This window comes from Nipponia nippon, unplaced genomic scaffold (genome assembly GCF_047370975.1).
Source record: "Nipponia nippon isolate SJK-2023a ecotype South Korea unplaced genomic scaffold, ASM4737097v1 scaffold_10, whole genome shotgun sequence".
Taxonomy (NCBI): Eukaryota; Metazoa; Chordata; class Aves; order Pelecaniformes; family Threskiornithidae; genus Nipponia; species Nipponia nippon.
This window is the reverse complement of record NW_028262291.1, coordinates 4426036-4441967: the sequence shown is the minus strand read 5'-3', so window position 1 is coordinate 4441967 and position 15932 is coordinate 4426036. Positions and strand designations below refer to the sequence as shown.

Genomic DNA, 15932 nt, shown 5'->3' with positions numbered 1-15932 from the left:
AGTGGACTTAAGGGAACAAAATGCCAAGCTTTTGTCAGAGGTTATTTTCAGCTTGGTGATAGCAATGGCATTGCTCAGATCCCTGAAACTGTCTCCCATTCCCCTCCCCTCCCAGCTTATAGGGCCAACAGCAGCGGCCACTGCATTTAAAGAGTGCAGGAATCCTTCGCCTTCAAACCCTTCGAGGCCTAAGAAACCAGGGAGAACCATCGAGAGACTCCGGTAAGCATAGCGTATCGCGTTCTGCCAAGCCTGTCGGATATACGCGTTTGGGGATTTTATTCTTTTCCTAACAGATAGCAGAAACAGCTTCTTGCTTGACAAAGAAAAACGTGTAGGTCTAGCGCAGAAATGCGAGTCCTACAGAGCTGACGGCAGTATTTTAGGTTTGGAGGAGCCAACGGATAAGAGAGATTCTTCTGGGCTCCTCAGCCTGTTCAGTAGCTGCTCGTGTTACGGGAGCGGGGCTGGGGGATCCTCCTTGGCGAGATACGCGTTTTCACTGCGTGCAGGACTGAGTAACAGACGTTTCAGAAGCTTTAAAAAGTTTTTTTACAGAGCAACAGAATTATCTTTTCCACAGATAGCCTGTCTTTGTACATACACTTTTTAAAGCATACAAATTGACGTGCTTTCATAATTTCTCAGATAAAAATATTCTAGAAGTAAAAAAAAAAAAGAAGATGAAAAATCCTCAAAATATTTAATGTTACTGACCAATTGGTTTTATATCAAATGAGAAGAAAACTTCTATGCAGACTTGACAGAAAATGGCCAGATAAGAACGTAGGATGAGAGAATTCACACGTCCATCCCTCAACCATTAAAAGAGAGCTCAGTTGGTCAAGTCTTCAGAAAAGCCCCAGTAGTTTAAAAGAACAAAAAAAGTTATTTACTTTGAAAAGTTTTCCGCCTAAAGGTAAAATTATTTTAAAGAATAAAGCCTTGTATGTAGATAAAATAATTCGGCGTCTGATCTCAGTCATCACGGCAATGTTTCACAGTCCGTAACAGGTTTGCTTGGCACTTAAATGACTTAGTGCACGGCTACAGATTTAGGGAAGGAGCTTCTGGAAAGAAAATTGAAAGTCGATAGCCCAGGATTAGGTCTGGGAAAAGGAACAGGTCATTTGTACGGCAGGGTGCAGCCTCCCACAGCCACATGAATCAAACTGAACTCCGGGCATCTACGTGCGAGTATATTTGAGGGGGTGGTTGTTTTTTTAAGTCAGAATTAAGTGTCTTGTTCTAGTGTCAGGGTATCTTATTTTTTGGAGGTGCAATCTCCAATTTCTGCAATGGTGTGCATCAAGGAAGCTTTAAAAGAAATGTGGCATTACTATGTCAGAAAATAACAGATAATTGGAGGGACACAGAGATGAAAGCAAAGGACTTGGACACAGGACTCTGTGTTTTTCTATCAATCAGCTTTGCACATCACGTGCTTCATATCAAGTCACTTAAAATCTTTTGTTTCAAAAGGGTTTGTGTAACTTAGAGTGACCAGTGTGAAGGAAAAAATACTAACTTTCCTGTGTCAGTGTGGAAATTCCCATGCCTTGATCTCCATGTGTTGGTTTACTGCAGAAATACAGGAAAAATGCTAGTCATCATGAAACCGTGGTGGAAGCTAAACGTATGACACTAACTAATACACTTAAAATTTACCTGTATCCATAGTCCATTGAATGCATCGGAGTGCAATATGATTATAAATACATAATGATATTGCACCTTTCATTAAATGAGCTCACTCTTCAAATACAAACATTTTCTCTGTTGTGAATCCATTCTGCTGAGAGAGAACGCTTTCTGCAACGGATTGGATTTTGACAAGAACACCTTCAGCCTTTTTGAGATGCAATGGCAGGAACTGTGCTTTACGCTGCAGACACACCAAGATCTAACACAGTGAGTGTTACTTGCAGAGAAGGAAAGTTATTGCTACTTGTATAAAGGAAGGTGTATGTTGTTCCCCCCATGGCGCTGGCGGGGCGAGTAACACTACGGGCAGTCGCATGAGTCACTGGTGGTCACAGGACCGGTCAGCAGCGGAGCTGTGATTAGATACCGGAACGAGGTCCTGGCTGCACTGGCATTTCCCACAGACTTCAGCTGGGAAGACTCTCAACTGTAGCCTTGATACTTGTATTTCACTGTAGACAGTGATTTAATTTGATGTTATTGCTGTTTATTTATTAGGTAAGGAATCAGTATTTTTACACGTTTAACTAAGTCTAGACTAAACAGCTAGCTGGGACTAAAATAAAGAGAGATGCAAGGCACATCCTCTCCATCGGTCCTGGTTCAGCATTTCTACCACCATTTCTACCAGTGGTCATGAGGACGGACATTTCCCATTTTGTTTATCCACTTCAAGGCCATCCTGTAGCACATGTGGCACCCTGCGACAATCCTCCCAGCCACACAATAAGTGACTTCTGCCGTCCATTCAGATAGGACTTGACCTCTAGACTATCAGATGTGTAAGCATTTAGAAGGGAAAGCCTCGTGTTTAGCAAGGAAACACCAGAATGACTTTCGACATCTTTTTCACCTGCACTGCGCCGCCCAGCACCAGCGCTGCCTTTTACTCCTCTACACAACTTCATCAGGCCAATACTGCATCCACGTCCCATTGAGATCAATGGATCTAAATATATATTTGGATTATATTCTTATCAATAGCACTCTGATTAGAGTGAGACGCACTCTGTGACAGTTATGTGACATCCAGATTTGTACGGTATGACTAACAGCCCAACAGAAGACGGCTCACATTTTTCCATGCCTGTGCAGAGCACAGAAACACTTCAAAGGCTTCCTTGCTCGGAGGCTCGCCTAGACGGTAGTGTTACAAGCTCTAAATAACGAGAAGCACGTACCCTTGGCTGCACATCTGATGGGTATAAATTCTACTCCATGTAGTAGCTGCATCTTGAAACAGAACGACATGAGCTGCTGAATACTATTAGAGCAAGACCAAGAACACTCCTCCAGCTTAACAGTACCATGAGTGCCTGCCAACATGCCGCAATATTAATACTCAAATGTTTCTCTGTCACATGTTTCATACATTTAGATTGGGCCCACTCTACTTCCCACTAGATCACCAAAATATAACACATACCATGAGGTTAGCAGTCACTGCGAGTTAACCAGATTTAGACACCAAAGTTCAGGGAATTTCAAGGGGATTTAGATACTGACACCCAAGGAAATTAAGTGAAATTAAGGCTTTGGGTATAATTTTTTCCTACAACGAATAAGAGGCTAAGTTCTATTTGCACATTGTAAGGATGGAGATTTAATCCACCATTATAATTTAGATGAGTAGAAAACTATGAATGCCGTAAGCCCTGTGGAATTTACTTGCTCACGGTAACAGTGCCGCACAGGCAGCATCCGCAGGGATGCGGTTCAGCGTTGGGAGGGATGAAGAAAGCGAGGACGCGAAGAGCAGGGACTTGCCCCGGTACCTCACCGGGCCGTTACGCCAGCCAGCGCGGCACGCGCTGCCGCTCTTACGCCGCTATCCTTACGGGAACGCTTTTGCTGTGACTTCTTTCTCCTGCAGCTTCCCATCAGGCGATGGCAAAAAAGCATGGAAAATGTGTATGCATGCCCAGTCATGTTACTATAATTAGCCTCAGGAGCAATGGTTCTTTCAAGAGCTCTAACCACAGCCCGTAACAGCGCAAGGTTCGTTATCAAGCATTATCAGGCTTTTTCAGAGATTATTTTTTCCCCTCAGCTAATTACATAATTAGAGCTGCTTTCCAAGCAGTATCCCCTCGCCACAGACTGAGGCGCTTGGTGGGCCTTTGAGGGGAACTAAACCAGCAGCAGCAGTTTTACAGAGACTGGAGGCGCAAACCGCTCTCCTCCCAGGCAGCTACCGGGGCTGCTCCAGCTGGGAAGGGATTCGACTGGAAACTTGATTTGAAAGGGAACAGTGCGAACACAAAAATCTCGTTTTCATTTTCAAGAAAGCGTCACAAAACTGATTTTTATCTCCCGTCGCCCTTCCTTCTCTTAAAATGTTTGAAGCATTACTTGAACTACTTTTATAAGAGAAAAAAGTGGCACCGATACAAAAGTAATTTAAAAATAGGAGAAAATACTGAATGACAGAATGAGACAGTAAGATTTTACCTACGTGAAAGATTTCTCTCTGTTCCTTTATCTCCCCTTTAAAAGAAACAGAAAAAAGATTTTAGCAGTGCCATTCAGCAAAGCCTTCACCGAGTAAGAAGGGACCAAATTCACAGTCTGTTCCTCGCGTCCAGTTATTTTTGTTTCTTATTTCAGCTACCTCAGATTTTTGCTTCCTACTCGTTACATTGCAGATAAAGAGAGTTAGAGGCAAGCTGAGTTTTCTTTTCCTTCTTGCATCGTTACTGTTTTCTAACTGTCAGAGCAGGTCGGCTCGTGAACAGCCTCCCAAGAGAACTGATAGGGTCTGAAGGAGATGACCGATGCCGTTGCTGTATGCTGGCAGCGGAGGAGGCTGATGGAGCTGGGGAGGTTGTTCAGCTGAGCAAAAACCAGCCTCACAAAGAGAAGGAGAGATTGGATCTTGCATGAGGATGACAGGCATGCTGTCTACCACAGGTAGCAGTCACAACAGTAACTATGTAATTATACAGGGCTAAGGATATATTAATAAGCGCAGTACTACAGCGGAGATGTTTGGATATGCTGGCATCTGCCTTGTTATCAAACACTGATTGTTAAAACGTGCCCACGTTGCTTCAGTGCTATTGCTTCAGCACATGCACGCACTCCTATGCTATCTTCCTTTTGCTGGACAGACATGTCTTTTATACCATGGCATGGTTTTTAGTGTTAGTAGCCAGAAAGAATTCCCTTCAGGTTCAGCTTGCAGAGCTGGCATGTAGAAATTGTTCATTTCATTCTGAAATTCAGAAGATACAGTACAGAAGTCACTAAAATGGTGAGAAACAGGGGACGTGTCCAATGTACAGACCTAGCAAAATGTCAGTCTAAAACGCAAGCCATTTAAAACGCCAGCTATGTTACAGCACTGCTGTGATAAATTCCCTTCTCTCTCTCGCTTGACTTCAGAAGAAAATTCTCAGGCAGCAGGTCTGATTCAGCGTTCAAAATCCCTTTCTTAGTTAAGAATATCTCATGGTGAATTTAGTTGAATACAAATAGCACGAGCAGGCTTTGAAAGAACTATAATAAGAAGGTGACTGGTTTTCCAAGAAGGAGAAGGAAGGTTTGAGCCAGGAGCTTGGAACAATCCGATAATACAGTGTGCAGATGACAAGATGACGTCCCAGTCTTTCCAGTAACGATGACTCAAACAAGAAAACAGAAGGGCAAACCGTAGGTTGGGGTTGTTTCAGACGCACGATAGCACAATCATCAGGAAGGGCACTTACCGAGCCCGCCGTCAGGCGACCAGAGCTGGGCTCCTGGCTCCGACACCGCCCTCCTGTGTGACCTTGGGCAAGTCACTTCAACAGTAACTGGAACAGTAAGAGCTGGAACAGTAAGCACTACTCTTCTTTTTTTTCTCAGATGTTTAGATTTCTAAAACAATTGACAAAGAAAAACGCACCTTAAGCACCTTATGAACCTACTACGAACCTACCCGTTATTACTTTATAACGGCTGTGCAGCACAGTGCGCTTGCAGCCGTTTTATGAGGAATTCAGAAAAGCAACAAACCACTTGTTTCTATTAAAGCATCCTCTGAAATGACATCGTGTATTTGGTAAACTTCAAGGTGGAACTATCCAGGTGTGAATTGCATAAAATGATATCATACTGACACAGAAAATTGCCTTTATACATGTCGCCGAGGAAGCTCACGTGGCACTGGATGAACTAGCCCTTGCTTTGGAAAGGTGTAAATAGTGCTCCGTGCCGTCTCCTAACAGAGAGTCTAGGTGGAATACTGTTCTGTAGAAAATACAATGCCAAATACTCTCCACATTTTTGCTTAAACTCCAGGAAAGCCTCAAAGCGTTTGTTAACCTCCACTAAAATTTGTCTTGCAAAACCAGATCAACACACAAAGCAAAAACAGGAGAAAAGGCCACACTGGGATACAGGGAACGGCAGGATTGAAAGAAAATGACTATTTGTTGGAAAATAAATCCTAGATCCACTTCTCCAGAAGAGGTTTGAGTGATTCTGGCAGCTTTTTACTGAAAGGCCTCACAACCGTTTCACATATTTACCATCGTAACATACTGAGCCAAGGAATATCCTTATTTACAAAAGAGAGTCGCAGAGGACAGAGGATTTAGGCTGCCCCTGTCCCCCAAAGCACCAGGCTAGCACCCTCACCATGGATATATATGCAATATATGCTATATACTATATGGATGTATATGCTGGCTATACCTATATGTCGTCTATGCTGCCAACCAGCATCCCTCAAAAACCCGGCACAGCAGCCACAGCTCCCAACAGCAAGGAGGGTCTCCCGGGTCTCCCCTCCCCAGTAGGGCTACAGAAGCTGGGGGGACTCTCAGCTGCCATCTCACCTCTCTGCTGCCAGATAATCTGCAAGTACTGCGGTGTAATTCACACGAGCAAATAGCGGCTTGGGGCCACCCTGCAATAGCAGTTGACTGTAGAGGCAGGGAAAAAAAAAAAAAATTCAAGCTCGTGTGTTTAAAATAATTCACTCTTGCTGTTGTATTTATTTATGTAATTTGATTTTCTAGGCTGCCCTTCAGATACAAGGATGCCGAACTGGGGAGGTGGAGCCAAATGTGGCGCCTGTGAGAAGACGGTGTACCACGCGGAGGAAATCCAGTGCAACGGGAGGAGTTTTCACAAGACGTGCTTCCTCTGCAGTAAGCTGGGCCACGCTGCTTTAACCTCACCGTATTCCCATTGCTCTGTACAAATCTGCCATTAAAGCTAGTAAATTTGCATTACTTAGCGTGCAGTAAGAAAGCCTCATAGTTTCCCCAATTCAACGTTTGCTCGCGGGACACCAACAGCAGGCTTTTAAACACCCTAAGCAATGTACAGGATGGGGAAGTTCAAAGTAGAGGGCGGTTCATCATCCTACCTAAGGTACAGCACAATGAGACTGATTCGGGCCCAGCACTCTCTAGAAACCTAAAGCTGAAACCTGTTTCCCATCCTTTTAGTAACAGAAGGATGGAAAATGACCGTATCTGTTCTCAAGGCAGGAGCCGCTTTTCTGAAACACCAGTTTGCCACTCCACAGCAGCTCTTAATAATCAAGCTGATTTTTCTAGCCCTTTTCCCCCGCGCAATCTGCCTCTCAGGCTCCTGGCTTTTCCTGTTCCGAACATGCATCGGGTGGTTATTGCTAGGGTCACTGGAGTGCTGCACAATCACGCTATCTCGGTCCGTCTCCAAGCAACCCCACCTTCTGTCCCGCAACATAGCATATTACGGGTTTGTTTCAAGTTAAAAAGTCTAGTAGAACTAAACAAACAGCACTCATAAGACAGAAGTATGTCTTATTAGGATATTATAGGAGATGATTAATGGTGAATCCCAACATTAATTCATTTCACCCAGGAAAGCCGAAAGGCATTACCCCAATGTCATCAAAACCTCCCCCCCCAACAGCCTACAAGCGCCTCAGTCTCCCCCTTCCCCGTGTCTCATGCAGCCCCATTTCACTTACTCTTTTACTCCACGCACCTCCGACGTCTGGCAGAGAGCTTCCAGGAATTTTGCTTTCTCTGCAGAGGAGCTAGCACTTGAAAAATCAGAGAGAAGGTATCAGTTCAGCTCTGTATGCCCTTTGTGGAGAGAGTAAACAATTTGATAACAACTAAGAGATAGCTAAATAGTTTATTTTGCAGACAATGCTTGAGATTTAGTCCCTTTGCAGTACGAATTCCAGCATGACAGCGTAGAAGCCATTGAATCCAATTTTTCACCCTCCTTTCCTAGATGGACAGAGAATTCTCGTTTAGTTAATGTTATTTTTCTCCCACCTAATACTGGAACAAGTTTAAGCTTCATTCTTAGCATAACTGATTTTTTTAGCGATTCATGATAAACAACATAAATCCATTAGCTCTGCCAGCTGTTTGTTTCGTTTGTTCTGGGATTTTTCTGCTTGGTTTTGGTTGGTTGGGGGTTTGTTTTGTTTTGTTTTGATTTTATTTGCCCCTTGTAGTCATAAGTCTGAATTAAATTATGAATAGGTTAGATCCTAACAGAAGTATTCCCAGCAGAAGTATGTTTAGGGTAAAAACCTAAAGCCGCATCTAAGCCCCCTTGGCATACGAGAGGTATGTGAATTGGCTTTACATTTCCCATGATTCACACACGCTGATCAGCAGCTCTGGACGACTCTGCATCAGGTATCCTCTTCATGGGCTTTTCAGTGAACCGATTATAGGATTTCATTTCTCAACAGAAGAAAAACAATCCTGCCCGACCTAATCTCAGGTACGGAAACAGTTAACCTATTTAGCTGAGCTTTTATATATTTTTGTATTAAATATATTTAAAATATATTTTATATTTTACGTTACATTTGACCAGACACACAACACACACCAGTATTTTTCAACCAAAACGTTCAATTTGGGCAAAATTATAAACAATTCAAACCAACCTGTTAACACAGTAAGAATCAGACAAGCTAAACTATAAATCACACACTCTCCACTCCGTCGTTTTTCCCTACAAACGTTAGGGGAGAGAAACTTCTTCCCAGCAAACCCCCCTTCCCCTGCAGATTGCCCTTTACCTACCTTGCTTCCCCATCAGCTTTCACTTAAACCGCAGCTGTGACGGACATTTGGCAGGATCTCGCGCCATCAACCTGAAACTTCGTCGTGCCGGCTCGCGAACAGGAGCTGTCGGCAGATGACAGGTCTCCGAGTTATTTCAACAATAGCACTTCAAGGGCTTTTGCTCCATCTGTTGTGGCGAATTGATACCCTATCCCTAAGGTGCCAGAAATAGAAACACTTTATCTGCTGCTCGAGTTTCCAGCATCCTTTAACTCCCTTAGCAAACATAATTATCATCTCAAAGCAGAAGAGACTGTAGCACGACGAGATCAGGTTCACACATTTACAGAAGCCCCTGGTTTTATTTCTATTAACTATAAAGGTCCTTGCAAATTATTTTCCCGTCTACGCAGCACGGTGACAGGATTAAAGCTGCAGAGGTTCCAATATCAGCTGAAATTCTCTGATGTGGATGAATTTTCGACTCGCAGCAGGACAGTTAAAATAAACACGGACGGAAAACGGACTAATCACTCAGCTAGCTCTTCTAGAGTTTGAACTTCCAACCACTTTCAATACCTGTGTATTTCACAGGTTTCTGTTGCTTGCATGAGCTAAGCAACTTTATTTTCCAAGCTATCAACAGCCCACGCCGGACTGGCATGCCCTCGGTGGGGCATGTACTTGTTCAAGGGAAGTTGTGGAGAAACTTTTTCCCTACTTTTTTCCCCTCTACCAACCACTGTTGACACAGTGAACAATTTGTAAGAAGGGTTGAAATTTTAGTTTTTAAGCATACTATAAAACCCTAATTTTTTTCTACAGCCACTCCAAACTGAAAGCTTCGTCCTCTCTGGAGGGGTGGGGGCTGTCCCATGCCGAGGTCCCAAAACACTGCAGCGTACGCACCCACCAAGCAAACGAGGAGCATAGCTGCTGGTTTTTTTCCATTCGTTATTGTCCAGTTTCCATGCATAAGCAGTAAAGAGATCCACTGGACCGGTAACAGAATTTAGCCTCTAAATGCTGACCAGGGTTCTGAGCAAAGAACTGGGAGAGAGTAATCTAGATTCCACGGCCACTCGATGAGAACAACCGCGTGCAAGACTGGCCTCAGCAACGCTCGTCAGCTCTAGGTGTGGCTTGTGTTTCCCAAAACATGGCTACTTGCTTACTGAGATCCCCAAATAAGCAGCTGTAAGCGCTCATTAACTTTTGGTCCTCCCAAGTTGAGGCTTGGTTTAAAGTAGTGCCGTAGAGGATATAACTTCTATTCCATCATGAACATTGGGCTTTCCCATGGCCCCTTCTGTCCAAATGGCGCATACATTATGATCAGAGGGCTGGAACACCTCTGCTATGAGGACAGGCTGAAAGAGCTGGGGTTGTTCAGCCTGGAGAAGAGAAGGCTCCGGGGCGACCTTATTGCGGCCTTTTAATACCTAAAGGGGGCTTATAAGATGGGGACAGACTTTTTAGCAGGGCCAATAGCGGTAAGACAAGGGGTAAAGGTTTTAAACTAAAAGAGGGTAGATTAAGACTAGATATAGATGAGGGTGGTGAAACACTGGCACAGGTTGCCCAGAGAGGTGGTAGATGCCCCATCCCTGGAAACATTCAAGGCCAGGCTGGATGGGGCTCTGAGCAACCTGATCTGGTTGTAGATGTCCCTGCCAATTGCAGGGGGGATGGGTGGATGGCCGTTAGAGGTCCCTTCCATCCCAAAGCATTCTGTGATTCTATGATTATGGCCTCTTTTAGGAACAGGCCACATTAAAATAGCATGGGCCAGGATAAGAAAGCCACCGCAGACTCATTTTGAAAGGTGCAGATGCATGGTAGAATCAATACCCCTGCAACCTGGGTTTTTTTTTCTTCGTTTGGGTTTTTGTTTTGTTTTGCTTTTGTTTTTGTGTTGGTTTTTTTTGGGTTTTGGTTTGTTTTTTTTTTTTTTTTAAGGTTTGGGAGTTTAGAATGATGATCTCAAATCCGTCTTAAGCTTCACAGATCTAGACAAATTGTCTTGACAAGCTCATGATTTTCCTAGGGGTATAAATTTAGAGTGGCAAAAGAGCATGTCGTGTGCATGCACAACTACTTTAGCAACAGCCCAGTGAATTTTTATACTGACTACAGGCTAACACCCTCCTTTTCCTATATTTTTAAAGATAAACAAAAATAAACAGCAATTGTAATTATTCTGAACGACATAAACTCAAATTTTAAAATGTAGATGTTTATACGTGCTTCTCTCCTCCTCTTTTCAGTGGGTTGCAGAAAAGCTCTGGACAGTACCACAGTAGCAGCTCACGAGTCTGAAATCTACTGCAAAACTTGTTACGGGAGAAAATACGGTCCCAAAGGTATTGGCTTCGGACAAGGGGCAGGATGTCTCAGCACTGATACTGGTGACCATCTAGGCTTGAATCTGCAACAGTGAGTTAAATCCCACTGACAGCACCGTTTTCTGGTATTACCTGTCACTTACTGGCATATCTTACATATTTTATTCTGTTTCCATAACAACATCTAGCGTAAGTAGCAGAGCAGACTTTCCTACAACCTTTCCTTCAGTGGACACAGTAATTTACCAGGTTTTAATGATGTTCAGTCTCTTTAAGCCTTCTTTATAAATTACCTCCTCCTTCAGCAGGCAATTATTCTGCAGAAGCAGCCTTTATATGCCACCACAGATGTAAATATTCACTGCAATCGTAATTTGCCATTAGTAGCACAGTGGTAAAGTCACATTCACCACAGAACATGAGAATTATTTTTTTTTTTCCTATCAGAGGGTAAAATACAGTTAGGTTTTACTGTTAGAGAAATAATCACACTACCACATACTGTTAACTCGCCTCTCAATGGGGGAAATGATGTCTCTAAATCCTCCCTGTGGCTCGAGTAACGCTCACAAACACACCGAGACTATGTTTGAACAAAGGGCTTCTAAGGGGATAACATCTTCCAAAAGCCTCAGCTGCACGTAATTATCTCTGACAGTACACTTCTAGAGTATTTTTCTATGATTCTCAAAGTTGCAGATTTCCAAATCAACGATGCTTTCTTCTGGTATTACTATAAGGAAACCAATTAACCAATATGCTGGGCAGGAAATAAAAGCTTAAATAATGTATTTAACTGTAGCTCCTTGTAAGATATGGATCCATTGCAGGCAGAGTTCTGTATCAGAAACTGCCACGTCCTGTAGATTTAACGACCTGTTGCAGTCCAACAACCCGGTAATTCAAAAGTCATTCGTCAAAGGCTTTAAGCTAGCACAAAGACATAAAGCACAAAGTCCAGAAATACAAAATAAAGCTACTTTTCTGACGTGCTTTTGACCCTAGGCCAGCTACGAACCCCAGTTCCCCGTCCAAACGCTACAGTGACTTATGAAACAACTGCATGCAAAATCTAAGGGTTTTTCCTCTCACTACTGAGTACCAGCAGATAGCCAGTCACAAAGGACAGAGGTCTTCTGCTTGTATTTTCCCTCCTGCCTCTCCACAAAACAAAATTCTTTTTTACTTTCACTTTTCATTAAATCTGATCTTCAGCTCCACGTACTCAGCCCAGAACAGCAGTGGTTACACTATCAGCTTCTCAACCACACAACACAGAATTCAACAGAATACTTCCATTTTCTCTCTTCCCCCCCCCCCCTTTTGTATGTCTAAGACCAGTAATTTAGCATTTTTTAATCTCTTACCAAAAAATCATGACATTCTATTTCTAGACTGAAGATAACATTTTAAGCAGTATTTTAAAAAACTGAAAACTTCTGTTTTAGGGGGTCACCGAAGTCTGCTCGCCCTTCTACACCGACCAATCCTTCCAAGTTTGCCAAAAAGATGGTAGATGTGGACAAATGTCCCCGCTGTGGCAAATCAGTGTATGCTGCCGAGAAGATCATGGGAGGAGGAAAAGTAAGTGGTCACTATGGCACTAGAAACAAAACACGCTTTTATAATGGTGATAAACTATAGCTAGTAGGTCCTTGATCTTTTAGGTTTTTACTCATAGTCTCGATGAAGAAAACATGATGAATTAGCAAATTGCTAGAGAGTCCGATGGACTGACTTTCAGCTTTAAAACCATGTGCTTTTCATAAGCCTTTTTCAACTTTCTGCATCTTGTTGACATCTGAGGAACAACTCCTGGCTACGGTACAGGCTGGCTCTTCTACCACTGCCATCCTACTAATATCTCTGGGGATATTTATAATTTAAACATTTATTTGTAGTAGCAATTGCAGATGAATTGGAGAGATTCTGTGGCTAGAAAAACAAAAGCCTGCCTCACGTGACGTGCTAACTCTCTGCTCTAGGAATTCTCACTAGAATATTATCTCTGCACACCAAAGAAATGGCCAAACCAAGAGTAATATCTAGAGCGCTCCGCTTTTGACTAGACCTCCACTAATAACAAAGTCACTAGGTAAGATCTTGACATGGGATAATGAAGTAATTGGAAAAAAGACTAATCTAGAACTACTAAAAATGGAAGCCGTAAGACCAACAAGACAATTTTAACCTTTTCGCACCATAAAAAGCAACAGTTTTTTGCTTCTTGTACCTGCTAGCCGTGCACTTTCTGCGATATACAATGAATTGTCTTGATTTCCTCAGCCTTGGCATAAGACGTGCTTCCGCTGTGCTATCTGTGGAAAAAGTTTAGAATCTACGAATGTTACAGACAAAGATGGAGAGCTTTACTGTAAAGGTAAGAATTGCAATGAGCTGAACTGGGTTATTGAGACCATCTAAAATGAATCTTTTTAGACCTCGTATTGCCATCGTGATTTACTTTGTTGCATGCTTAACAACTTCATGAAGTTTCATTTTATCTTTTTTAATAACTTTCTGAAAGCAAAGAGCTATGGTAACATCGCAGTTGCATCTTCTACGAGTCACATTTAAATTTTAAAGTTGTAATTTTTCTACAAATACGACGTCCTCTCCGATCTGTCCTCAGACCTTCTAACAGAAACACTGGCCATATCTGCTGGGCAGATTCTTGTTCCTGCACAAGGAACTCACTCAAAAAAACCCAAACCAACTCAAAAAAACCCAAACCAACCAACCAAATAAAAAAACCCAAACCACGAAGATACAGATCTTCAAAGGTCATCTGCTTAAGGTCATGGTCCTAATTGGACTTCTTCCCAGTAAGATACTTCCACTACATCGGTAGTACAGAAGATAACGCATTTGTGCCAAATTATACATCCAGATGTTCTTCTCAGATCAAGACAATTCACAAACTTCACTGGACTGTTAGAAATAGCTTAAAGGGAAAAATACACAAAGTTTTTATATCCTAGGCTAAACTTAACAGAGAATCCTAAAGAAGAATACTTAGATTCTGTGACTTTGGGTGCAGTCTGAGAACTACAAGGGATCAAGTTAACATATTTTGAGAAATATGCTGACCATTACTACTTCCTTAGCAGAGCTGTGCTAAATAACTAAGCACACACTTAGCAAAACAGAGTTTAAATGGAATGGTTTAAACTACCATCAATAGTTTCTGGACTAAGCCCTAGTTCTTTTAACCTCCTTTGAAAATCTCCGACTTATTACTCAGTCTGTATTACTCATACAGGCCAAGTTTGACTGAGTATTTTCAGACAGGAAAGTAGTTTTAATGAAAATGTTACTTAGGTCCTAAATACATACAGTTTCTTATTTTTTTTGGAGAAGATCGGATGTGACTTTTTTTAAATTCAAATATGTGATTCCAGTTTCACTAGTAGAACCTGTTGACACTTCTGAGAAAGACGCTATTTCAGATTTCCTTCCTTTTATTAACTTAAGTTTGGAAGTAGTTCTAAAACCACAAGTCGTTTACCTCTATATGAAAACATTCAGAATACCATTTACCTCTCTCCTTCTTTTGCAGTTTGCTATGCAAAAAATTTTGGTCCCAAAGGAATTGGATTCGGTGGCCTCACTCAAGTGGAAAAGAAAGAGTGCGAATGAGAAGAAATGGATGCAAAAGATTCAAACTGCTGTTGATGCCACCAAGCGACAGCTGTCAAGTAAAACATTAAACATCACATATTGCTAACAACCTAGGGCATTTAATATTTTCCACCTTGCAAGAAAAACTTGTGAGCGTCTATCTTAAGAAACTCTTAGAATAGCTTAAAAAGGTACAGTGATAAAACTAGATTCATGTTTGGTTTAGAGTAAATAAAGACAAAAAACCTCATGGAACATTATTGCTTCTTAAACTAGTATTTACCACATTTTAGACTGGAATTTTAAAGACGCAGCATACTGTCCCATTAAGACAGAGATACCTTATGGAGCGCAAGGGTCAGAGTGTTCCAACTTAGGCCATATTTTCCTTCGTTCAGAATGTTATGCCGTCTGTATTTCTACCAATCTCCTAATGGAGTTTTGAACGTTTTGACATTTTGTGTTATGGCAAAGTAGATGTTATTCACTTTGAGACAATTAAAAAAATATTTGAAATTCTTTCTCTCAAAGGGAGATATTTCTGAAAAAAACCAACATTTTCGTAGAATACGGTGTTGTAAGTTTTGTTATTGTATGTTTTCAAGCTACAATAAAGTACCGATATTGCTTCACATTATTTTTCTTGAATTTGCTTGTGCTTTATGTTCCATAATGTCACAGATAAATGCATTTCACTGAGATGAATGAAACCCCCCATTTCTTAACTACAAGAATGCTGTTTCATTACATTACTCTTATCTTGTCAGTTCTAGATGGTATTTAACTTTAATTTTCTGATCTCGACTCTTTCTTAGCAGGTTTTCATTATTACCTACTGTGACTTATATTCAAAACCACACTGCCCAGCTGGCCACTCCAGATTGATGTTGTAGCCTTTTCTTGGGAACATGGCTGACATCTAGCTATTCTAGAGCTACGCAGGCAGCTGGGAATAATACCCTCTTTTTATACACATTGTTATTTTCCATCATCAGCTTACCCATTTTCATACACTAACAGGGCATATATACATGCCAAAAACAAGGCAAAGAGCCAGGCTTTTTTCATATGGTTTTGTGCTTACCTGTTCTTAAATACCTCACTGGTCACATATACCTTGAATCTATTTCAGTCTGTAAAAGTACACTTAGAAGCATGAAAGCTCTATTTTATTATATGTAAACCCTCCAAATACAAAGACTTAATACAGGTTTTCACAACATAAGCAATAAAATTACAGGGTGATTGT

At 41.8% G+C, this 15932-nt stretch overlaps 1 protein-coding gene and 1 long non-coding RNA gene across 2 annotated transcripts; one reads left to right on the top strand and one right to left on the bottom strand.

Moving 5' to 3' along the window:
- Positions 1-82: 82 nt before the first annotated feature.
- On the top strand, positions 83-15320 carry CSRP3 (cysteine and glycine rich protein 3). Its single transcript, XM_087742945.1, has 6 exons — positions 83-222; positions 6708-6839; positions 10985-11153; positions 12511-12646; positions 13349-13442; positions 14622-15320. Exons 2-6 carry the CDS (start codon positions 6728-6730, stop codon positions 14699-14701), a joined length of 591 nt encoding a protein of 196 aa, XP_087599071.1. The 5' UTR covers positions 83-222; positions 6708-6727; the 3' UTR covers positions 14702-15320.
- On the bottom strand, positions 230-13404 carry LOC148057042 (uncharacterized). Its single transcript, XR_015701191.1, has 3 exons — positions 13296-13404; positions 7652-8840; positions 230-5562 (listed from the first exon to the last, which is right to left on the bottom strand). It is a non-coding gene; the product is annotated as an uncharacterized LOC148057042 (long non-coding RNA).
- Positions 15321-15932: the final 612 nt, after the last annotated feature.

Coding starts and splice junctions, on each gene's coding strand:
- CSRP3 (XM_087742945.1), top strand. CDS start 6,728: ATGCCGAACTGGGGAGGTGGAGCCAAATGTGGCGCCTGTGAGAAGACG. Junction 11,154..12,510: donor CTAGGCTTGAATCTGCAACA/GTGAGTTAAATC, acceptor CTTCTGTTTTAG/GGGGTCACCGAAGTCTGCTC. Junction 13,443..14,621: donor TGGAGAGCTTTACTGTAAAG/GTAAGAATTGCA, acceptor CTTCTTTTGCAG/TTTGCTATGCAAAAAATTTT.